Source organism: Hyla sarda, chromosome 4 (assembly GCF_029499605.1).
Source record: "Hyla sarda isolate aHylSar1 chromosome 4, aHylSar1.hap1, whole genome shotgun sequence".
NCBI classification, from domain to species: Eukaryota; Metazoa; Chordata; class Amphibia; order Anura; family Hylidae; genus Hyla; species Hyla sarda.
The window spans coordinates 285,422,314-285,448,509 of record NC_079192.1 but is presented as its reverse complement, the minus strand read 5'-3'; the positions used below and the strand labels follow the sequence as shown (position 1 = coordinate 285,448,509).

General features: G+C 42.8%; 1 protein-coding gene across 12 annotated transcripts in view; it reads left to right on the top strand.

The window, feature by feature from the left end:
* Window positions 1-26,196, top strand: part of METTL25 (methyltransferase like 25) — a 260,766-nt gene that overhangs the window by 158,004 nt on the left and 76,566 nt on the right. For all 12 annotated transcript variants that reach the window (XR_008892719.1, XM_056574422.1, XM_056574426.1 and 9 more), the window contains 2 exons: window positions 5,080-5,697; window positions 10,094-10,241. Coding sequence is in view for 11 of the 12 variants with exons in the window: in XM_056574422.1 (XP_056430397.1) it covers window positions 5,080-5,697; window positions 10,094-10,241 (766 nt within the window). In the remaining variant the exon portion in view is untranslated. The remainder of the gene's footprint in view (window positions 1-5,079; window positions 5,698-10,093; window positions 10,242-26,196) is intronic.

Here is a 26,196-nt window from a genome sequence, read left to right as displayed (position 1 = left end):
TCTTTCTTTTTTATGTCTCCGTGTCAGCAGTGGGGTCCTCCTGGGTCTCCTGCCATAGCGTTTAATTTCATTAAAATATTGACAGATAGTTTGCGCTGATATTGATGCTCCCTGAGCCTGCAGGACAGTTTGAATATCTTTGGAACTTGTTTGGGGCTGCTTATCCACCATCCAGACTATCCTGTGTTGACACCTTTCATAAATTTTTCTCTTCTGTCCACGCCCAGGGAGATTAGCTACAGTGCCATGGGTTGCAAACTTCTTGATAATGTTGCACACTGTGGACAAAGACAAATCTAGATCTCTGGGAATAGACTTGTAACCTTGAGATTGTTGATATTTTTCCACAATTTTGGTTCTCGAGTCCTCAGGCAGTTCTCTTCTCCTCTTTCTGTTGTCCATGCTTAGTGTGGCACACACAATGCAAAGACTAAGTGAACTTCTCTCCTTTTTATCTGCTTCCAGGTGTGATTTTTATATTGCCCACACCTGTTACCCCTGGTGAGTTTAAAGCAGCATCACATGCTTGAAACAATCTTATTTTTCTCAATTTTGAAAGGGTGCCAATAATTTTGTCCAGCCCATTTTTGGAGTTTGGTGTGACATTATGTCCAATTAGCTTTTTTTTACTCCCTTTTTTGGTTTAGTTCCAATACCCACCAAGGAAATAAACGTATATAGCAAGCATGTGTTACTGCAATCCTTTTCTGTGAGAAAAACTAAATTTTCTTGAAAAATTTCAGGGGTGCCAACATTTATGGCCATGACTGTATATATATTATTGTCATCTACAAGCACATGGTTGTTCAGCTCACTTTAAAAACACATACTTATTTTTAGAAAGGGAGACAGCAATAATGTCATAAAGGGTTGTGATGTCTGCACTGAAATTTGCAAAGGCACTGACTAGCCATTGGGTACCCTACCCTTAAAGGGGTACTCTGGTGTAAAACTTTTTTTTTTAATCAATTGGTGCCAGAAAGTTAAACAGATTTGTAAATGACCGTATTTATCGGCGTATAACACGCATATTTTGGACTAAAATTTTTAGCTTAAAGTCTATCTGCGTGTTATACGCCCATAGACTTTTTCTGGCCCCTCAGAAGCCACTTTAGTTCAATGATTTAAAGCGGGCACTTGAAATAATTGAACTGTGGGGCCAGAGTCCTGCCACCGCCACCCGATTCTGTCCCCTATCCCCTGTTTTATAGTTACATGTCACTGTCCCTGTCGCTGCCCGATTCCCTCACCGTCCTCGGGTTGCATGTCCCGCCGATGGCCGATTTCCTCATCGTCCTCGGGTTGTATGTCCCGGCAATGCCAGATTACATCCTGGTGACCGCGCTCTTTATAGTCCTCATGCCCGATGCCACGCAAAAGTGACGTCCTCAACGCGACACCACTCGTCAGTCAGTGTTCGGCGCACAGAGATAGATAAGGACGCTGCAGGACCATAAAGAGTGCGGTCACCAGGATGGAATCGGGCATCGGCGGGACATGCAACCAGAGGACAGTGAGGGAATCGGGCAGTGGCGGGACAGTGACATGCATGGTATACCCCGATAAATACGATACTTCTATTAAAAAATCTTAATCCTTCCAGTACTTATTAGCTGCTAAATACTACAGAGGAAATGTTTTTCTTTTTAGAACACAGTGCTCTCTGCTGACATCTCTGTCCGTTTTAGGAACTGTCCAGAGCAGCATATGTTTTCTTTGGGGATTTTCTCCTACTCTGGACAGTTCTTAAAAAGGACAGAAGTGTCAGCAAAGAGCACTGTGTTCATGATGTCAGCAGAGAGCTCTGTGTTCCAACAAGAAAATAATTTCCTCTGTAGTATTCAGCAGCTAATAAGTACTGAAAAGATTAAGATTTTTTTTAATAGAAGTAATTTACAAATCTGTTTAACTTTCTGGCACCAGTTGATAAAAAAAAAAAAAAAAAAAAAAAAAAGTTTTCCTCCGGAGTACCCCTTTAACCTACTTAGAACTTTTTTTCTGTTAAGTATATGATTTTACATCTATGTTTTACACTAGGATCACAGAATGGTTTCTCCTTTCACCAAACCATAAAGAACTCTCATATTTAAGCGGCTGATTTAGTGATGTCACAATTTTCTGAGCAGTATAGGAAATTAAAGAGGTTGTCTCAGGGGCATAGACGCAGCTTGAATCAAGGGAAAAATTAATCTCGTAATTCACTACACTGTGATACAGCTCCCATAAATCTCCTCAATCCAATGGTCATTGTTTAAAAATTGGTGTGAATGTTTCCATAATAAATTCTGATAAATGGATACAGATGATTCTCTTACGCTGTTGTTCAGCACCCTTTGTATGGAGTATGTGTGGGCTCCATAACCCTTTGAAATACCAAAGATAATAAAGATTGTGTAGTTGGAGCCTTTTTTTTCTAAGGCTTTTTACCTTAACTGTGCATTAAATATACAGCACACTGGTGCGTACTATGCACTTCTATTGATTTGCTTGTGAAACACTCAAATTATTTTTCCCTAGCAAATAAATTTTTTATACTGGAGAAAAAGGCTCCCAGCCTGCTCATACGCCTTTTGGTTAATAAGAACTTTGTTTTTGCTACTTTGTCAAGTTTAGTGAAGTTGAAATAGTAAATCTAATAGAAGGATGGTAAAGAATTTGTTGCCAAATTTGTCCATAAAACTGTAAAAAAAAAAAAAAAAAAGATTTAATTAAATACAGTGTATATGGAGCTCAGAAATCTTGACACATGTTTTACACCAGTTCAAATGTCCTTTGGGCACCATTTTCAGTCTTGTGGTTTTACATTATAGAGCAATAATGATTTTTTTCAGTACCCTGTACTACACCAAATTAACTTTGATCTCTAAAGGACGGCTTGAAAATGTTGTTTTGTTTTGGTGTTTTACTTGCCTTTGTAGGCATAGTTTTGTGGGGTAGCAATATTTCTACTAAAAATAAATGATGTTATAAGTGCTGTAGTGTTAGCAAATGTAGACATAAGACCCATATCATTAAATAATCAAAAAAGCATAGTGTTCTTGTATGCCATATCAGAACTGAACAATGTTTAGCCCTTACTGGGAGCTAGACTAAAGTTGCAAGTCAACAAAGACCTGATCTGATGCCAGATACAATATTGCCTGTGCAGCAGCCTTAAAGGGACTGTTCAGCCTATACAAACATTTCCCTTATTTACAGGTTAGGGGATAAGTGTCATGGGGGCTCTGTCTGAACGCTGAGACCCCTGGGATGTCCAGAATAGTGCCTTGGCTCTCCGCACTTCCTGGACCTGCAGGTCTCCTCATCCATTCATTTCTATGGGAGTGTCAGATATACCCCTACCGGTTGATTTAAGAGGCTCTTCGGCTGTTGCAATACCATGACTTCCATGCAATATCATGACTTCCATCATGCGTGGAGAGCTACGGGAATGGCTGGTATTGTAGCTGTGCTGGAGAGGCACAGGTTCAGTAACAGTGCTGTACATAATACAGCTTTGTTCTATAGCTGTTGCTAAACTACAACTCCCATCATGCCTAAGACTCCCCAGGAATTATGGAAATTGTAGTTCTGTAACAGCTACGGAATAGTTCTGTACAGTGTAGAGCACACTGTTCCCCCAACCTGTTGCTCTCCAGCTGTTGCAAAATTACCTCTCCTTATGCCTCAAGTGCTTCAGGCATGATGGGAGTTGTAGTTTTGCAAGAGATTGAGAGCCACAGGCAGTGCCCCTTAATGTTATAATATTAACAGATGGACTAAGTTTTTTTTTATATTGTGTTTTTTTTTAACCTGAAAGTTGTTATGTACCTTTGCTTCTGGAAGAGAGACTGATGCTTTGAAGCGAGATGAAAACTCCTGAACATATTTTGCAACAGCTGCCATTCACCTTAAAAGGGAACTCTGCTGTATACCTTTTTTAAAACCTAATTCCTAGGCTGCTGGCATGTTAAACCTTGATGTCCCCTTATCTCTGCTCCTGTTCTCCAGTGTGGTCTTCTTCCTGGTTGCCCGTGGTTGATGCGTCACACTGTGGCTCAGCAATAGCCTGAACGGCAGTGTGACATATTGAGCCCTGACGTTGATCTTCTTCCTGGTGTTGGGGCTCAGTATGTTACACTGCAGCTCAGCCTATCACAGGCCGAGAAGGAGATCAGCGATACCAGAACACCAAGGGAGCAGCACCAGGTAAGTCTTAAGTATTTGTTTTATATTTTATACAGGGGAGTTCCCTTTTAATATAGACTAGCCACTATATTACATACAGTTGCACAGTTGATTTTTCCATACAGTTAAAAAAAAAAAAAAAAAAAAAAAAGATATTCTAGCACACTTGCCAAAAGTCTACAGATACATTCTGGTTATATGCCAGTATCATTTCCTGACATATTGACATATAAACCAGATGTTCACCTCAAGCATGGTGTGATCAAAGCCTTACAATTTCAGGAAAAAAGTGGTGATTTTCTATTTATACTTTATTATTATTCTTTATATACTTTTTTTTTGTGCAATTTCATAGCATACATGCTTTGTAGTCAGAATAAGCCTAAGCTAAGCCTAATACATATTATGTAAGATGAAAAGATGTTCTGGAGGCACTCACCAGTCAGGTGAAACGGCAATTCATTATTTCTCGTTCATTAAAAAGCAGCTTTACAGGAGGAGGACGCCACGGCTAGCACAGCTGTTTCACTCCGTCATGGAGCTTCGTCAGGTTACGTAACCTGACGAAGCTCCATGGCGGAGTGAAACAGCTGTAGTTACGAGAGGTGAAAGCCATGGCGTCCTCCTCCTGTAAAGCAGCTTTTTAATGCACAAGAAATAAAGAATTGCCATTTCACCTGACTGGTGAGTGCCTCCTGAACATCTTTTCATCTTGCTGTGGATTTATCTGTTTTTCTTATGGGATTTGAACACCTCCAGATTCGGCTGTATGTCGGACTTGCCGGTTTACTATGTGCATTAGATAGGTTGTGCCTATAACCGTCTCTATTGCCTTGCTAATACATATTATGTTACAGAGCTGCTGTTGATTTGGTTCTTGTTTTTCCATTTTTTCTTTTTTTCCCCCCCTAGGTCATAGACTTGGGAGCTGGAAAAGGTTATTTAAGCTCATATTTATCCATGCGTTATGACCTAAAAGTTTATGGGATTGACTCTTCTCATACCAATACAGATGGAGCCAACGAGAGAAACCGGAAATTGAAAAAATATTGGCAAGTCTATAAAACTGATGCCAGAACCACTTCAAAGGCAAAGAAATCTGACCAGAAGAAAGAAACTTTATTGCCAAAGAACTCTTGTCAAGATGTTAATGCTGATCAAGACATTTCCAGACAAACAGAGAGTGATATAAGATGTACAAGACTGTCCAATTCAGAGTCATGTATGGATGATGATAGGAACCAGTTTACAGACTCCTCAAAGGGGCAAAATAAGAAGGAAAGCAATGAGGCCATGGAAAATACAGATGCTTACTCTGCATTCTCCTTTCTGGACATCTTGCCTGCTGGAGCTGTTGAGGTGCCTTCAGTGTCACAAAGTGTTAGCAAAGTTCTCAGCGAACAAGAAAAAGAGCAAAGGAAGATGGAGAACATCAAGGCCAAAAAATTTCCAGAAACCCATGTTTATTCACCTCTCACTTCCTATGTCACCGCTGAGACAGAGCTTCATGACATAATAACCGATCTAGAGGTTATCTTTCTTTTATCTTCCTTCATATGTATAAGCAGCTGTCATTCCTGTATGATATCCAGAGAATCCACTCTAATTGATTTCATAGCACAGGAGGTTTACATTTCTTTGTTCCCTGCTTTCTCTAATGCTGTTAGATATGCTGTGAATGCTGCTAGATTCCATTTTCATTCCCACATAATTGTCACTGTAGCGATTAGTAATACACCAGATGTAATATATAAAAATATGGAATGAAAACTGTAGAAATGCAAATGTTTTTAGCTTTTTAAGAATATGTTACTTATACCCAAAAGGGCATTCATTCACCTATCTATTGCATTGAAGACAAATGTCCCCAACACTTCCTTCTCCCGACTATGGCACATTAAAGGGCTTCCAAAATTATTATGATAGGTCGACTCCTGTTTACATTTAATTACTTCTGTTTAGTCTGCATCTGGTTATACGGAAGAACTTTGCCTGTTTATCCCAGATATTATGTTTTAAAGTTTCTACACAACTTTGATCTTAAAATAACAAACTTTATGAAGAACCCACTGTTTTGACTGTTGCTTTGGAATTGCATGTTTTTTTTCCTGTGTGTTTTTTTTTTTTACTTGAAATAATATGTACAGTGGTCCCTCAACATATGATATTAATTGGTTCCAGTAGAACCATCATATGTTGAAACCATCATATGTCGAGTATATATGTCTTTGTAAAAATGGTAATTGGCTCTGGGGCCTTGGAACCATTGTATGTTGAATACATATCTCTATGGGAAACTGCTAATTGGTTCTGGGATGACCATTGTATGTGGAGTGTATGGGGAGTGTTTAACAAACCAGGGTGCCTCCAGTTGTTGCACAACTACAACTCCCAGCATGCATGTACAGCCATTGACTGTCTGGGCATGCTGGGAGTTATAGTTTTGCAACAGCTGGAGGCACACTGATAGGGAAACATTGATGTATGGGGTGTATAGGGTGTATATGTATTGTATGTGATGTGTGACATTGCATACAGTACTGTACAGTTCTTTAAATACCTTCAGGGGGGACAGAATGTCCTCCATTACGATCCTGCCGACTACAGCTCTATAGGAAAGGAAGGGGAGCAGCTCATTGGATGCCTGCAGCAAGATGCTGCAGGCTATTGGCTATGGCTGCACTGGGGGGGGGGGGGGCTTACACGGAGCTCACAGTGGAAGCCTGCGTGAGTTAGCAGGACAGCATGTGAGTAACAGGAGGCAGAACGGGGCACACGGAGCACATTAAACAACTATCTGTCAGTTGCTGAAGTTGTCAGCGCTGTCAGATAGCTGTTTGTACGATGGCCCCAACACACAGCAGCATCATATGTCGATGCTGCCTTCAACATACGATGGGCTCTGAGTAGGGATCGACTGATATCGTTTTTTTAGGGCCGATACCGATAATCGGTGCAGGTTAGGGCCGATAGCCGATAACTTATACCGATATTCCGGTATAAGTTATCGGCTATTTAACCCCCTGCGACACCGCTGCAGATCATTGATTTAAAGCGGGCGCTTTAAATCAATGATCTGCAGTGGCTTTTGCGGGGCCATAGGCCGCCGCCGCCACCACCACCCGCTTCTCTCCCCTACCTGCCAGGGTGGTCCGGGCCATCCATCCATCGTTCCTGTAGTGTCCGGGGGCGTTCCGGGTGGAGGGTGGTCCGGTCCGGGCTGTCCTTCTTCTCCGGCGGGCCTCTTCTCCACTCCGGGCAGGCTCCGGCCTAGTAGGCTGCATAGACGTCGCTGCGCAGTGACGCCCGTGCGCAGCGACGCACCTGACGTCACAACGTAGCGGCGTCTATGCAGCGTACTAGGCCGGAGCCTGCCCCGGTGGAGAAGAAGACCGTGGGAGAAGAAGGACAGCCCGGACCGGACCACCCTCCACCCGGAACGCCCCCGGACACTACATGAAGGAAGGATGGCCTGGACCACCCCCATTACGGGTAAGTTTAATTTTTTTATTCACTCGGAGGGTGGGGGAGGGGCCCGAAAAAATCCATACTGGTATACCGCCTAGCATCACGGTGGGGGGTGCGACGCGGTGCAGTGGGTCGGAGGTGCGGTGCGGCGGGTCGAGGGGGTGGCGGTCGCGGGGCGGTGCGGGGGGCGGGGCATTATCGGCTTATCGGCAAGATAATTGCTGATACCGATAATGCCCAAAATCGTGATTATCGGCCGATAATATCGGCCATACCGATAATCGGTCGATCCCTAGCTCTGAGAGGCCATCATATGTTCAAATTATCATATGTCGGGGCCATCATAAGTCGGGGGGTCACTGTATATAGAAGCCAGGATAAAGTAAATATTATAAATGATAGAGATTAATATGGAAATCAATGCCTGCGTATATCACAGGAACTACTGTATGTACTCGAGTATAAGCCGACCCGAATGTAAGCCGAGGCCCCTAATTTTACCCCAAAAACCCAGGAAAAGTTATTGACTCGACTATAAGCCTAGGGTGGGAAATAAATCATCCCCCCATGTAATTATCCAGACCCCCGTCATCATCCAGACCCCCGTCATCATCCCCCCCCCCTTCATCATCACCGCCTGTTAATCCCTTCATCAGTGGTCTTCAACCTGCAGACCTTCAAATGTTGCAAAACTACAACTCCCAGCATGCCCGGACAGCCATCGGCTGTCCAGGCATGCTGGAAGTTGTAGTTTTGAGAGCTCTGGAGGTCCGCAGGTTGAAGACCACTGTGGCCTTCGTTATCATCCAGACCCCCCCTTTTTTGTATTGTACTCTCCTCCCCTCGGCAGGAAGTTAGGGTGAGCTGGTCCGGGCCATCTATGCTGCAGGGACCGTCCGTTGGGGAGGATTAGTCATTGCGGGCTGTCCATTTTCACCGGGGGGGCCTCTTCTCCACGCTTCGGGCCCGGACTAGTGACGTTGCCTTGAAGACGACGCACAGGGACATTGCGCATGAATGTCCCTGTGCGTCGTCGTTAAGGCAACGTCACTAGTCCGGGGCCAGGCCCGAAGCATGGAGAAGAGCCCCCCTCAGTGAAAATGGACAGCCCGCAACGACTAATCCTGCCCACCGGACGGTCCCTGCAGCATAGATGGCCCGGAGATGCTGGGAGTTGTAGTTTTGCAACACCTGGAGGTCCGCAGGTTGAAGACCACTAATGAAGGGATTGACAGGCGGAGAGTTCACCAGAGTATAAGCCGCGGGGGGGCGTTTTCAACACAAAAAATCGTGCTGAAAAACTCGGCTTATACTTGAGTATATACGGTATATTGTATCACGCACATGAACAGCTATACGCATCATTTTCAATGAAACTGTCAAGCCATGCAGTATTTGAAAGAAAACTCTCAGGGAGACTGGTTCAGCTTGTAGCTTACCTATAGGTCTTTTTGTCTGAAGGAGAATTATGAAATAAATAATAATTAAATTAAAAAAAGAAAGATATTCTGCATTCCTTCTCTCTGTTGCTGTTGACATGCAGGTTTCTTCCTAGGACAACTATTAGAAGCAGAAGTGCTGGTGTACACTATTGCCACTTTTTCTGCCAGAAAATTGGTTTACCCCCGGTAAACTACAGGAAACTGAACCGATCAGTCACTTATTCCCTATTCACAGGATAGGGATAAGTGTCTGATCATGAGGTGTCCTATCACTGGAATCCCCCTAGATTCCACCTCAGATCCTTATTTGTCATCTGTGTGCTTTGGCCCCATCTTCCTGGACAAGCGCAAGTGATGGGCTGGCTGAGGTGGGACATCACAGCGGCCGGTGATTGGCTGAGGGGTCCGTCACTTGTGCTCGTCCAGGAAGATGGGTGCCAAAGCACACAGATTGCAAATAAGTAGCAGAGGCCCCTTACAGAAGATCATTAAGGGGGGAGGTAGTGATGGCAGTGGTCAGACCCCCTGTGATCAGACACCTATCCCCTATCCTGTGGATAAGTGTCTGATAAGTTCAGTTCATTTGTGGTCTCAGTTCTGAAAGCTGTTGTGATCGTGAGTAATAGCCAGGTTAAGTGCACGACAGCTCTCGCTTCACTCTTCAGTTGCCAATCAAATCTGGCTTTTTCACTGCATTAGTCTATGGCTATATTGGGTGGCCAGCAGGGAAGTGAAGAACATTGCCCCACACTTCAGCAGGCTATTACTGATGATCAGGACTTAGATCTGGTGCGATCTAAACTTTTGACATGTCAGGGCGACATGTTTAAAAGGGCACTAACCCTTTGAGCAATTTTTTCTATACACAACATCTGATTTACCTCCTGTTTAATTTAATATTGAAACTTCATTTCATAAAAAAGTTCTTCTGCTACCTTTATTAAAACAGAGGCATGGAGTGTATTGTAAATGCTATGCCTTTAAACAAATATTTCTTGTTTATATTTCTCTCCTAGGATTCCATTATGGTTGGTCTGCATACATGTGGTGATCTTGCTCCAAACACTCTGAGGATTTTCACTTCAAAGCCAGAAATTAAAGCAGTATGCAGCGTTGGATGCTGTTATCATTTTCTTTCAGAAGAGTTTGATCATCAGAAAGAAGGTAAAGAAAAAAAAAAAAAAAAAAAAAAAAGTTAAGTAATACGTTCTCAGTAACTAACTACAACATTTGAATAAGGTGTAAATCCATATAATATAGCCAATTTACATTTTATATTTTTAGTTTTTTTTTTTTACTTAGCATTCTAAGAACCATAATAATTAAATTTTTTAATTGACAGCCCATATGGGGACATATTTTTGGGCAGGAAAAGTAGCATCTTTGATTTTACCACAATGTAGCCTAAAAAATGTACTGAATATATTGTATTAAAACTTTTTATTTGTTATTTTAGTTGATTTTTTTTTTCTACTAATATTGAAGTCCCCATAGGGTACTTGAATATGCACGATTACTTGCACAGTGCACTGCAATAATAATGTATTGCAGTGTACTATTTTACTGATCTTTTATTACAATCGTGGCATGGCTGGAGAGCCTCACTAGGGGACCAGCTTCCATGACAAATCATTAGGGTACCCCTATCTGTCTAACATTTTAGATGAATTCAGGGGGGTCAGTGGCCAAGAATGGAGTCATCTCTGATCTCCGCCACTGCCAGGGGATGTCTGCTGTAAAAAACAGCACCTGCCACACATGGAACAAGCTCAGCTCCTGAAGTCAATGGGAGTAGAATTCTTTTAAAAGTGACTCTGCGTGTTTTTTAAAAATGCGGAAATCAGTGTGGTTTTCACATTAAAAAAACTGCATTTTTTTGCCTGTGTGAACATACCATATAATGCCTATAATAATATAAACTTTTATCAAAAAGATCTTCTGACCTACTGCATCATACCGGCTGCACAGCTATTGACATTACTTACATTTCCGAATGTGGTGAATGGTTTGTTTTCTCATGGATACTGGCGACTTAACCCCCAAAACTTAATGAAAATGATGCCTTACCTAAAAACCTCCTAAATTGTTCATCTTAGACTAGAAATTTTTGAAGAGAATTGCATTGTTTTTATTATAATATTGTTATAAATGATATTGTTATAAATAATTCTACTGCCGTTTCAGCTTCAAATCATACATTTTCATTCCTGTGTAGCACAAAGCTGTTCATTCACTGGAAACCTTTTGATGTGTTTACATGCTATTGGTTATTTTAGTAAACTATATTGATTGACATATTTTATTGATCGTACAAGTATCCACACTGCAAACTAGATATTTTCTGGTGTTTTCATGTGTCGTTTATAGTCTAGTAAAGGTTTTGGCATTGGACTAGATCACAAAATGTAGTTTGGCTTCATTTCTATGTAGTCTTGTTTAGAAGATTATTCACATTTGTGTCCCTTCATGCATATATTTATGTTCTTATTGGCTTGAAGAGTGCACGGTTTTGAAGGGGTACTCCAGTGGAAAACATTTTTTTTTTTTTTAAATCAACTATTGCCAGAAACTTAAACAGATTTGTAAATTATTTACAATTAAATCCTTTCACTACTTATCAGCTGCTGTATACTACATAGGAAGTTCTTTTCTTTTTGAATTTCTTTTCTCTCTGACCACAGTGCTCTCTGATGACACCTCTGTCCATTTCAGGAACTGTCTAGAGCAGGAGAAATTCCCCATAGCAAACATCTCCTGTTCTGGACCATTCCAGAAATGGACAGATGTGTCGGCAGAGAGCACTGTGGTCAGACAGAAAAGAAATTCAAAAAGAAAAGAACTTCCTCTGTAAGGGGATTCACAAATGTACAAATCTGTTTAACTTTCTGGCACCAGTTGATTTAATTTTTTTCCCCACTGGAGGACCCCTTTAATAGTCATAGTGCTCAAGAAAGTCAGGCAAAAGAGAACAAACTAATGTATGGGACCTTTAGATTGTGCCATTGGGGTAAAAAATGATCAAACAGGTTAAGTTTCTGATTCCCCAGAAGAGCCCTGTTGAATGTAACTTCCTACCTCTATTTAAATAACACACAGGAGGAGAAACCATCAGGCACAAAGGATCACATTCCAGATTTCATTTTCATAGGCCTTTTTAAAACTTAAAGAAGAAATCTGGTTGGAATAGGCAAACTGCTCGAGGTTTTTTTTTCGGAAATCCTGCAGCGGATTATGTACGTGTGGACATACCCTTACAGTTTTGTTCTGTTTAGACTGATGGCCAAGGCCAAAAAATATTTGGTCTGATCACTAGGGGCACAGTCACAAAGCAGGAGCCCAACTAACAATGCTGCATCTGTTGGGAATGAAGAGGAGTCAGTTCCCAGCAGTTTGTGTTCACATGCCTTAGTCAATAGAGACTGCACCATGCAAAGCAATGGCAGAGTGATGGCGCTTCCTGCATGCTGCCGTGCCACGCTGGAGCAACAAGGAAAGATTTGATAAATCTGCCCTACAGTGTGCCATGCCATGCCTGTTGTAGTACTTTCAGGAAAGGCTGTCAGAGCTAAATGCTAAAATACAGAGCAGAAGCAAGTATTGACTATGTAGTAGACTTTAATAATGTTCTTAAAATTGGGGGCAAGCATGCTAATTCTCTTCATCATTTATCAGCTGCCTTTTTCTCTGTTAGATATTGATGGCCAATTCAGAAACTATTCTATCAATACCAAAATTACAGTAGTACCAAGGCTGCACTTACAGGAAATCTGTCATCAGTGTCACCTGCACTAACCTGTCGGTACAGACAAGTAGTGCAGGTGACACTGATGACAAAGGTACTTACCTTGTCCCGATCCGTGCTGTGGTTCTCCAGCAATCTTCAGTTCCGGTCCTGGATTGGAGCATGGGCAGAGCTTAGTGACTTCACCGCTGCTGTTCTCTGCTGAGTCCCGCTGCTAGCAAACAGCAGCGGTGATGTCACTAAGCTCCGCCCATGCTCCAAGCCAGGCCCGGAGCTGAACATATCGAAGAGGATTACCGGAGAACGACAACACTGAACAAGACAAGATAAGTACCGTTATTATCAGTGTCACCTGCACTACCTGTCTATACCGACAGGTAATGCAGGTGACACTGATGACAGATTTCCTTTAATGCTGCCAGTCTTGCAAAAACAGCTGCTGCAGCAAACATAGAGATATTATCTCTATAGGAATAAAACAAATGGCTAATCTTTGACTAACTTATACTTAGATTTTTTTTTTAACATACGTCATGACCCTTTAACATTTTGAGCTGAAGTTTTCTAGGCATTATCTGTGACCTATGCAGAAGTCAGTGTGCAAGGAGAAGGGGTTAGGGGAGCTGTGACTATCACTTATTGTGAATGGGGGATCCTCTGTTATCTTAATTCTGTCTGTGATGCTAAAATATATACAGCATAGTAAATTAGAAAAGACATGACCAAAATGCCTTAACAAATGTTTGACATAAAAACTTGATTTAAATAAAAGTAATTTTCAGAGTACGCATTCCCTTAACCCCCATAGGGTATGTTAACAAATACATAATCCAGTGCAATTGTTTGCAGCATAAAATCGCTGCAGATTTACTGCAGGCCCATTAAAATGAATAGGTAGCAACTTAATTCGCTTGCAGACTTTCCACATCGGAGATCCTGCAGCGCATTATGTACGTGTGGACAGACCCTTACAGTTTTGCTCTGTTCAGGCCAATGGCCAAGGCCATAAAAGATTAGGTCTGATCACTAGGGGCACAGTAACAAAGCAGGAGCCCGACTAACAATGCTGCGTCTGTTGGGAATGAAGAGGAGTCAGTTCCCAGCAGTTTGTGTTCACATGCCTTAGTCAATAGAGACTGCACCATGCAAAGCAATGACAGAGTGATGGCGCTCCCTGCATGCTGCCGTGCCACGCTGGAGCAACAAGGAAAGGATGGATCGGTTATTCATCTGCATCCACAATTGTTGACTACGGATGGTTGCCAATAACAGGCGGGAGCCTGACGAACACTCCCAGAACTGCCTTGGCTGTATTGTGTATTAGGATGTGCCAGAGGCTCCATTTTTTTATATTTAGAAAGCTAAATGTATTCTATGAAAAATTTTGGGTTAGACTGAAAAACAAACAAACAAAAAAACACCTTTCAAAATGCAGCGTTCCAGATGGTAAAATATTTCTTTGGTCATGAAGGCTCTAAACATCCTTGGTCAAGAAGGAGTTAAAAGAAATGTGAATAAAAGCATTTAAATGCATTGTTTTTTCATTGTAAATACATAGAAATAATATGGATACAAAATATGTGTGTGAATGATTCCAAGCCTGTTTTTTATTTTCTGAAAATCACAGAACAATAGAAAACTCATTCAACAAATGTGTGGCTGCAGAGCTCTGGGGGTAGCCTTGAATGTATTTTTTTGTATCATTATGCTGTGATTTTTTTATTTATTTTTTTGCAATAAAAGAGATTTCTCTGATGTTGTCCAAAATTGTAATGTAACCATATTGAAAGAAACTAAAGGAAATAAAAAAATAAAAAAAGCCCAGAATTACATAGAATTTTATTGAAAGTAGGGAATAGTGGTTTCAGGCAAATTGGTTACTAAAGAGAAAAAGCAACCTAAATCCTTGTAGAATGGTTATTGCAGATTGATGTAGCAAGTGCTGCATGGTTCAATTGTGACCTGGGGAAATGAAAAGGAATTATTGCACTTTCTATATATTTCTAGTGTCGATGGATGTTTTATTCGTAATTTCTTTACAGATCTACTTTAGGTCAGTTCACGTACGTGCATGATACTTTGTTTTGTAGATGTAGAACTTTTTCTAAAATAATTTACATGTGGAATTGATGGAAAGGACTTTGCATTGACTAGCGTCCAACTTGCTTGGCTTTAACTTGCTAGGCTGTGTCCGTCACCCGTATAGCTAGGAATTGCTATAACTGTGACAGATGCCACATAGGCTTTCATTTAAAAATGTAAAAGCAAAAAAAATAAAAATAAATAAAAAAAAAAAAAAATATATATATATATATATATATATATATATATATATATATATATAAATATATATATATATATATATATAGATAGATAGAGCAGGAAAGCAGCACTCCAGGGTAAGAAAAGGTGCTCGGGTGCCTACTGTGTCGGGTCTATGTTGGGGACCCCTCCAAACACAGAAAAATTAAATGGACAGTGGCACACCAGGTGTCAGCAAAAAAAATGTGATTTATTCCAAAGACGTGTAGGCAACGTTTCAGCTTTCAGCTGGCTCACCCAGCCATTTTCAAGCAACAAATGACTCACAGTGATACATATATATAGGGTATACAATCATTAGTATCCAATAAATTAATTTAGTGTGTAAACAAAAGCAAAAAATACATGAATCATAATAAATATAGTCATAAAACAGTGTTTAGGATGCACATACACATTGAGTACATGGTCTGGAAAACCGATCACGCTCAGATATGGATCCGCATAGACAGTATAAAAGTGTATATTATAATTGCATAATAGTTGTGCACAGGTGAATATTAAAATCATCATCAACTGGGCGGGGAGATGAATCCACTCACCAAGAAAATATACAACAGTGGCCACGAGGATGCCATTGCCAAGGGAGACAGCACACGCCAACAAAAGGGAACCGGAAACAGCGACTCCAATAGAGTATCATGTGATCCTGCGTGTCATGCGCCGTGGCGCATGCGCAGGGCCAAGGACATAGACACCGTCAACCATCTTGGTTATGGGCACACCCATACACATACTCGTAGGGAGCACAGCAATCTTCAGTGCGCGATCAAGCGCAAGGTATGGCCAGGCAGAGGGCGGAGCCCCGTCTCCATCTAGCGAACCTGTACCTCCTATTCTCCAGAGCACCAGTATCCCTGATGAGCCGGGTTTCAGGGGCGCTATTTGGCACCATGTGAAGAAGTGCAGCCTCTTTTCTTCTGTGTCGTTCGGGTGGCTATCATATGCGTTGATGGTTGGGTGATTAGATGTAAATGCGGTTCTTGCTGTAGAGGCGTGTGCTGTTATTAAATAAAAAGTGTATAAATATTTGTGAGTGTATCCCATCTCCAGTGTCCAGTGATCTGAAATAAAAGTGGAGAAAAGAATAAATAAAAACAAAATATATAGTCAAAAATACAGAGAGGTAGCAAGCAGAAGTAGGTCCAATCTGATCTGGGAGCAACCTCCACCTGGGACCTGATTAATGAAGCCCAACAGAGAGGGGAAGTGTGTTATAAGGAAGTCAGACAGTGTGGTCTGGGCTCTCCCATAGATCACAGATTGATGCAAGGGGGGGGAGACACCAGGTGGCTGTGGTGGGCACACAAAGACACACCAGTGATAAAGTGAAGGACTGTGATCTTGTGAGTAAGACCTGTGACTCTGAGGACACACGGCAGGCGGCCGTGTGAGTGAATAGGACTTTATATTCGAGTGTGAACTGTGTCTTTTAAGGTTGCCGGTTGCATGTTTTAACTGGCAGGGATTAGCTTACCAGTTGGCATACATGGTCTGTATTGTGTAGCTAGTAGCTAGATGGCCTAGGCTTTATTTTGAGTTATGTATTATTTTGTCCTGCAACCTAATAAAAAACATGTCCTGTAGGAGTTGGGATGATTCCCCTGGGATATCTCACAAAAAAAATTCTCACAACTCTAAATTATACTCCCTATTTTGCAGTTATCCCATGATACGTAGTTGCTTTAGAACATTCCATATGTGACTGCACATTATATGGTGACCGCTTCTTGTGTATGGTAGCTCCGGTGAAAAACATTTTTTTCCTAATCAACTGGTGCGAGAAAGTTAAACAGATTTGTAAATCACAGCTACTGAGGAAGGGGTCATTTACTTTATTCTCAAGTACCCCAAACGCGTTTAGCCTTTGTTGGAGTGACCACTCTATGGACTTTTATGCTAACCAGCACTAAAGACTGTTTTAAATCTGAAAAACCGGCTGCCACCAGTACTTATTACCATTGTCGAGGCCCGCACGCTGCTGGGAGAGCTGCTAACTTTGTGATCTGTTTCCGTCCACTGCTGACTTCACACACTACCATCACGAGGTAATCCAGCAGGAACCATCTACTTCGGATATCTCTGATAACCGCAGACTGGCACGTCAAACATCGGGTTCAAGTGCCATCAGAACCAGATGTGCTGGCGCATGCAAGAGCTCACAAAACAGCCCACCAGAGCGGGACCTCCAAATAATCTGGTAATATAACTCCATGTTACAAGTTAGCATCAGGAACATTACTATTCTTATTTTACTGGACTATTCCATTTGATTTTTCAGACTATCAGATCATCTAAGTTACCGGATTGTTTGTCGCAATACAATTTATAGTCTTTTTTAATTTTTTGTCTTATGTTCTCCATACTTATTTTACATTGCAACTGTTATTTTCCCCACAAGGGCCCTGTGTGGGAAATATTTTATGCACTAATATTTTATGCATCGCAATCTGTACTTTTAATACATTTTGGTTCATAATTGAAGCACGGTCTCAGTCATCCAATTTATCAATGTGAATACTGTCCTTGAGGTGTAGGGAGTTTCTGAATTAGTCTATTTTTTGTACCCACACCTAGGGTATAGGTGTTTTCTAGCCTATTTCACCTCAGCCAGTATATAATTGTGAGCTGCACCACCCACATTTTTCTGTCCAGATTTGTAAATGACTTCTATTGAAAAATCTTAATCCTTCCAGTACTTATCAGCTGCTGTATGCTACAAAGAAAGTTGAGTTGTTCTTTTCTGTCTGACCACAGTGCTCTCTGCTGACACCTCTGTCCATAACAGGAACTGTCTAGAACAGGAGAGGTTTGCTATGGGGATTTGTTCCTGCTCTAGTCAGTTCCTGACATGGAGAGAGGTGTCAGCAGAGAGCACTGTGGTCAGACAGAAAAGACCACCACAACTTCCTGTGGAGCATACAGCAGCTAAGTACTGAAAGGATTAAGATTTTTTAAATAGGTTATTTACAAATCTCTTTAGCTTTTTGGCACTAGTTGATTTAAAAAAATGTTGTTATTTTCCACTGGAGTACCTCTTTAATTTGTCTTTCTCTAGCCATTTAGATGTGCATGAGTTGTGAGAGTTTGTCAGCTCCTTTACCCTATAGTCATCTCTGCCAATATGTATATGATTAGTAGAATATTTTCTGTGTGCTCGGCCAAGCATCGTACAGTGATCTCACAGTGACAGCTGCATCTGATCTTCAGTCACTCGTGTGTCCTCTACACTCTTGGCACTTCCTTGTCCTTTGCTCCATACTATCCTTGCCCAATAACGGTAGAAATAAACTATTACAATTTTCCTCCATTTTCCCTTTAATTTTCACCTCATTATAGCTTTTCCAGTGTTCAGAGCAGTTGAATATCTTCACACGTCCAGTCCTATTGCATACAGCAGCATTACTTAAGCATGGGATGAGAGTCCTCATTTCACATATGGTAAACTCATATATAACGTAGCATTACACAATTGTGTGAATTGAAGATTTGCCTCTAAAGAATGTGGCAATGTATCAGACGGATGGAATGTCATGGCAATCCCAATTGTTTAATATTAAGCATTTGGAAACATCCCTTATGCAGCATGTGCTCCATTAGCTTACAGTTTATGTAATGGTATTTGGAGCTCTAGTAATACTTTTCTAGATTAGATTAGTACTTTTTCTACATGAGTTCTTACTAAATAATTGCTTGGCTTCAAAAACATATTGCCACAACTATGTGCTGTTGTGTGTATGCTGGGCTTTGTACATTTACATTTTTTCTTGTCTTGTGCTCTTCAGTTAGGATTTGTGGCATTCCTCCCAAGTGTCCCTCTGTTAGAGAGACAGCCCCTATGTTTGCACCAAATTCTTCTTTAGGCTGCTTTCACACTATGAGCATTCATCTGTTATTAAACGTCTGTTTTCTGTGTGAAAACGGATGTATAACAACGGATGTATAATAACGGGTGCTAATGGATGAATAAATATTCATCCACTAAGACCTGTTATAACAGCCCTCATGTATGGCCGTACACCTCTGCCTACAGACTCCCACAGCCGGGACTACTACTACTCCCATCATGTAACAGACTTGTTTCCATGATGGGAGTAGTAATTCCCTGGCTGCGGGAGTCTGCAGACAGCTGGGGAGGCTACATTAGTGTTTGTACTACTACCCCCATCATGGGACAGAGTCTGTTCCATGATGGGGGTTTTAGTACAGGGGCTGAGGGATTGATCGCACAGGGTTTCACTTCTGAGACCCAATGTGATCAGAAGTTATTAAGCAAGGGAACGGGCGGCATGGTCTGCTATGTATGGTGTTTTAACTTTCATTTTTAAATCCCCCACAGGGAGCCCTGAATGGCCGGTACTGAGGAGCCATTCAGGGCTCTCAGCAGGAGATTTAAAAATGAACATTGTGAGTAGCAGGGGGCCATATCTATATTATATATTATCTATACATTATGCTTGCGCTGCGGGGGGCACATTATACATGCGCTGCGGGGGGTATATATTTATTAATGCGCAGGGGGGGGATACATATTTATTAATGCGCCAGCGGGGGTATATATTTATTAATGCGCCGGTGGGGGGGTATGTATTCATTAATGTGCCGGTGGGGGGGTATGTATTCATTAGTGCGCCGGTGGGGGGGGGATGTATTTATTAATGCGCCGGCGGGGGGGGGTATATATTTATTAATGCGCCAGCGGGGATATATTATAAATGCGCTAGGGGGCTAGGTATATAGGCTGTATGTCTGCCCCCCCCCTGCAGCGCTATATATCTTGCCCCTCTCAGTGCTTTTAATATAGATATGGCCCCCTGCTACTCCCAATGTTCATTTTTAAATCTCCCGCTGAGAGGCCTGAATGGCTCCTCAGTACCGGTCATTCAGGGCTCCCCACGGGGGATTCAAAAATGAAAGTTAAGACACACAATACATCGCAGGGTTGCAGAGCATGCCACCTGCTTAATAACTTCGGATCGCATCGGCTCTCAGAAGTGAAACCTGGTGCGACAATCCCTCAGCCGCTGTACTACAAGCCATAATGGTTCATAATGGGTAATAAGAAAAATCCTATAGACTTGAATGGGATTGTTTAAAGGAAATCTGTCATCAGAATCACCCGCACTAAACCTGTTACGCAGGCTTGTAGTGCGGGTGATCCTGATTAAAACGCTTCTTACCTCATTAAAAACTGTGCAGCGGTTCGCCAGATATCTTCATTTTTAGTTATATGGTATTCCCAGGCTTGGGACTCAGTGGGAGGTCCGCAGCATCAGCACGGACTCGCTTACGTCATTTTTGCCAGGCGGCGCGGCTGCCTGGCTCATGAATATTCATGGCTGCCTCATCGCAGTCTTCCTCCTAGTGTAGGTCACGTGGGTAGCGCCGCGCATGCGCCACGCGCCGTACACCCGGGAGCGGCGTTCTCCTGCATAGATAGATATGCAGGAGAATGCCGCTTCCGGGTGTACGGCGCGCGGCACTACCCACGTGACCTACACCAGGAGGAAGACTGCGATGAGGCAGCCATGAATATTTTCAAGCCTGGGAATACCATATAACTAAAAATGAAGATATCTAGCGAACCGCTGCACAGTTTTTAATGAGGTAAAAAGCGTTTTAATCAGGATCACCCGCACTACAAGCCTGTGTAACAGGTTTAGTGCAGGTGATTCTGATGACAGATTTCCTTTAACGGACGTTTAACATGGGTTTTCTGACAGACGCTTGTAACGGATGAATTTTTAAAGTGTGAAAGCAGCCTTACTTGGAGACCTCACTTGGAGTATTCTGGGCAGTACTGCATACTGTATCTCCAGATGGATCTAGATCTTTTGGAGAGAGTTCAGAGAAAAGCTACTAATCTAGTACATGGATTGTAGGATAAAACTTACCAGGAAAGGTTAAAGGACCTTAACAGGTATAGCTTGGAAGAAAGACCAATACAGAGCACAGAACTTGTGGGCGCACAATGTTTTCATCAGGAGGGTGGCCTCTGGTGGCCAAACGTAGAGATCATTTTCAGGCAGTAACATATACACTGCTCAAAAAAATAAAGGGAACACTTAAACAACACAATGTAACTCCAAGTCAATCACACTTCTGTGAAATCTCACTGTCCACTCTATAAGCAACACTGATTGACAATCAATTTCACATGCTGTTGTAAAAATGGAACAAACAGGTGGAAGTTATAGGCAACTAGCAAGACACCCCAATAAAGGAGTGGTTCTGCAGGTGGTGACCACACTTCTCAGTTTCTATGCTTCCTGGCTGATGTTTTGGTCACTTTTGAATGCTGGCGGTGCTTTCACTCTAGTGGTAGCATGAAACAGAGTTTACAACCCGCAGAAGTGGCTCAGGTAGTGCAGCTCATCCAGGATGGCACATCAATGCGAGCTGTGGCAAGAAGGTTTGTTGTGTCTGTCAGCGTATTGTTCAGAGCATGGAGGCACTACCATGAGACAGGCCAGTACATCAGGAGACGTGGAGGAGGCCTTAGGAGGGCAACAAACCAGCAGCAGGACCGCTATCTCCGCCTTTGTGCAAGGAAGAGCACTGCCAGAGCCCTGAAAAATTACCTCCAGCAGGCCACAAATGTGCCAGAGAACACAAAGATTGGCAAATTTGCCACTGGCGCCCTGTGCTCTTAACAGATGAAAGCAGGTTCACACTGAGCACGTGTGACAGACGTGACGGAGTCTGGAAACGCCATGGAGAATGTTCTGCCTGCAACATCCTCAAGCATGACCAGTTTGTCGGCGGGTCAGTAATGGTGTGGGGTGGCATTTCTTTGGGGGGCCGCACAGCCCTCAATGTGCTTGCCAGAGGTAGCCTGACTGCCATTAGGTACCAAGATGAGATCCTCAGACCCCTTGTGAGACCATATGCTGGTGCGGTTGGCCCTGGGTTCTTCCTAATGCAAGACAATGCTAGACCTCATGTGGCTGGAGTGTGTCAGCAGTTCCTGCAAGAGGAAGGCATTGATGCTATGGACAGGCCTGCCCGTTCCCCAGACCTGAATACGATTGAGCACATCTGGGACATCATGTCTCACTCCATCCACCAATGCCACATTGCACCACAGACTGTTCGTGAGTTGGCGGATTCTTTAGTCCAGGTCTGGGAGGACATCCCTTAGGAGACCATCCGCCACCTCATCAGGAGCATGCCCAAGCGTTTTAGGGAGGTCATACGGGCACGTGGAGGCCACACATACTACTGAGCTTCATTGTGACTTGTTTTAAGGACATTACATCAAAGTTGGATCAGCCTGTAGTGTGGTTTTCCACTTTGATTTTGAATGTGACTCCATATCCAGACCTCCATTGGTTGATAAATTTTGATTTATATCGAAAATGTTTGTGTGATTTTGTTGTCAGCACATTCAACTATGTAAAGACAAAAGTATTTCAGACGATTAGTTCATTCATTCAGATCTAGGATGTGTTATCTTAGTGTTCCCTTTTGTTTTTTGATCAGTGTATATTACACAGATGCTTACTTTTAACAGAACTATAGGAATATTTGAAGCTTTTACATGTAATGCTCCTGCACTCTATAAATTCTTGTGACAAAACACAAGGGGAACGTCAACAATCAGTTACATTACAATAAGTTACAACCTGGTCACCTGATCAGAATTCTATAAATTATGTTCTATTTTGCCCAGCCATGATAAAAGGTCAAAAAATATAGTGAGAAAATTAAGCTCAAGCATTTTGCCTTCAATGTATGATCAGTAGTTTAATTGACTCTCCATCCTACAACTGATACTTCTGAATCTTGACAATTTAGTCTACTTAGCCTTGGTTTTATGCTCGGTGCTGCTTTATTATCTTTTCCATTTCATTTTGCCATTGAAGACACAACCCATTTGTGCCCAGACATAAGTCTTAGTAAAATTATTTATTTACTATTGTAAATTTAGTGTGGTGCTTTGCATGAGCAACTGTACAGCTATTGGATTAGCCTCTACTAATAATGGTAAATGTCCTCAGAAATATCACACTCACAAATTAGTTATTTGCTCTAATGCTAAAAAGTTCCAGCAAGTGTTTGGGCCTTTGCCTAAAAGCAGGTGTAGCCTTAAAGGGGTACTCCGGTGAAAACCTTTTTTCTTTTAAATCAACTGGTGGCAGAAAGTTAAACATATTTGTAAATTACTTCTATTAAAAAATCTTAATCCTTCCTGTACTTATTAGCTGCTGAATACTACAGAGGAAATTATTTTCTTTTTGGAATGCTCTCTGATGACATCATGACCACAGTTCTCTCTGCTGATGTTATTATAATAATAATAACGCTTTATTTATTGATGTCCTTAGTGGGATTTGAACCCAAGTCCCCAACACTGCAAGGCAGCAGTGCTAACCACTGAGCCACCATGCTGCCCTTAGCATACATCTGCTATGCACGGTTACTAAAATGGACAGAGAAGTCAGCAGAGAGCACTGTGTTCGTGATGTCATCAGTGTTCCAAAAAGAAAGGAATTTCCTCTGTAGCATTCAGCAGCTAATAAGTACTGGAAGGATTAAGATTTTTTAATAGAAGTAATTTACAAATATGTTTAACTTTCTGCCACCAGTTTATTTGAAAGAAAAAAGGTTTTCACAGGAGTACCCCTTTAAAAATTGTGAATATGTCAGCTGTCTAACATTTCTCTCCTTTCTTTAAAAGTGCTATTACTATTTGTTGATAATGCAACTCCAGCCCTTCCTCCATCAGGGCTCTTCATGGCATGTAAATGCTTGTTCCAGAACTAGGCAATGGAACATAAGTAATAAACAATGAGTGTGTCATTTTTTATTTCCATTACAGGCTGGGGGTGACCAGCAGGAGAGGTTTTATTGGCACAGAAGTTTGTTATCAAGTTTTATTTTCTCTTGAGGCTTTCCAGCAGATTGTTACAACCTTCACCTTTTTTCATTTATACCCCTGATACCTCTTGCTGGGACATTAAGAGGCAGTCATCATCTACATCTGATCTACTGTTATCTCTTTCTTGCTTATTTCTATTTTGCTACTTTTATGTTGTTTTCTCCTATGATATGCAACCCAGAAAAGCTCTCATGTACAGAATTCACTTTGGGCGAGCTGGAGATAACTAAGGTTACTGCTGGCCTAGCGTCAACCAATATGCACAACATGCAAATATAACTACCGTTATTCAATCTAGTTATGATATCTATATATAATGTATATATTTATAATGCATGAAAAAGTGGTGTGAGCATCACATTACATTTTCAATAGAACTTACATCAAAAAAGGAAAATTTTACACAATGCACTCCATTTTTGCAAAAGTGGATGCGGTGTCGAATTTAGTCTAGATTACAAAACGTTTTTAAAGGCTCATACTTGTGTTTACGTGAAAATTCTGGTGCAAAGTTTGGAATGGTGTGACAATCAAAAAATGTACAGTATTATGAGCAAATCAACAAAATCATGGGGGGCGTGTCTGGCCATGGCCACGTGAGGACGTGCTTTGGGGAGCTCCGGCTTGTCATCGCCTTTATTTGCCTGCTGTTGTGGACCCAATGGGGAGAACCCACAGAAAACACGAGGGAAAGTGTGTTAATGTGCCTCCGTCCCCTCTGACGAGCATGGACAGCTATTTTACGCAGTATCGGCGCCACCTTGGAGTGGCCTGCTCCAGAACTCTGCTCCTCTGCAGCCCCGAACTCTGCTCCTGCTGGCTCCTGCACCCCGGCTTCTGTACAGCCTTGTTCTAGCTCGCTGGTGCAGTCTGGTTTGTCGCTGGCAGGCCCTTCATCCTGTGCCCGGACTCCGGCTGTCACTCAGCATGCCTGCTCTGCTCACACTGGCTGCGCACAGTCGGACCCTGCAGTCACTGCCGCGGCCGCACTGGTGATTTTGCCGGGGACACCTTAATGCCCTGAGTCCTCTGCCCTGGGCTCTGGGGGACCTCCTTTACCCATCTCCGACCTGGCTGGGCCACTACCTGGGCCCCCCTCACTGGATCTCCTCACTGGGAACTGCCTATTAACCCCTTCATTGCCGCTGCTTCAGCCTCCTCTGGGACCTTCTTCCCCACCCATGCAGTGCTCTGGCCTGGACTCCCCTGCCTGCACTACACTACATAGTTTTGAGCTGATAATCCTCAGTCCAGGTCCTGTGGGGCAGCGATCAATGTTTATTAGTCTCTCCCTCATCAGGTACTGGACTGTACGATTGACCCTGGTGCTGTTATGTCCTCCTCTCCCTCTTGGTGGGGGGTCACAAGCTCAACCTATTGAATGTGTATGCCCCTAACCTTTATCAAATTTTGTTCTTCCTTAATCTGGTGGACACTGTCCTCCCCCTTCTTCCGTGCACTGTCATTTTCTGCGGGGACTTTAACCTTACCCTCCATCCCACCCTGGATAATTCCTCTGGTTGTTCGTCCATTTCCTATGCTGCCATTAAGCGTCTTAAACGCTTAATGACAGCCCTATTGCAACTCTGTGACACATTTCGCTTGCTTCACCCCTCGGACAGGGACTATAGCTTTTATTCGCCTTCACATAACTGTTACGCCGAGCGCTCCGGGTCCCCGCTCCTCCCCGGAGCGCTCGCTTCACTCCCTCCGCTGCAGCGCTCCGGTCACGTCCTCTGACCCGGGGCGCTGCGATCCTGCTGCCAGCCGGGATGCGATTCGCGATGCGGGTAGCGCCCGCTCGCGATGCGCACCCCGGCTTCCCTACCTGACTCGCTCCCCGTCTGTTCTGTCCCGGCGCGCGCGGCCCCGCTCCCTAGGGCGCGCGCGCGCCGGGTCTCTGCGATTTAAAGGGCCACTGCGCCGCTGATTGGCGCAGTGGTTCCAATTAGGGTTTTCACCTGTGCACTTCCCTATATTACCTCACTTCCCTTGCACTCCCTTGCCGGATCTTGTTGCCTTAGTGCCAGTGAAAGCGTTCCTTGTGTGTTCCTTGCCTGTGTTTCCAGACCTTCTGCCGTTGCCCCTGACTACGATCCTTGCTGCCTGCCCCGACCTTCTGCTACGTCCGACCTTGCTTCTGCCTACTCCCTTGTACCGCGCCTATCTTCAGC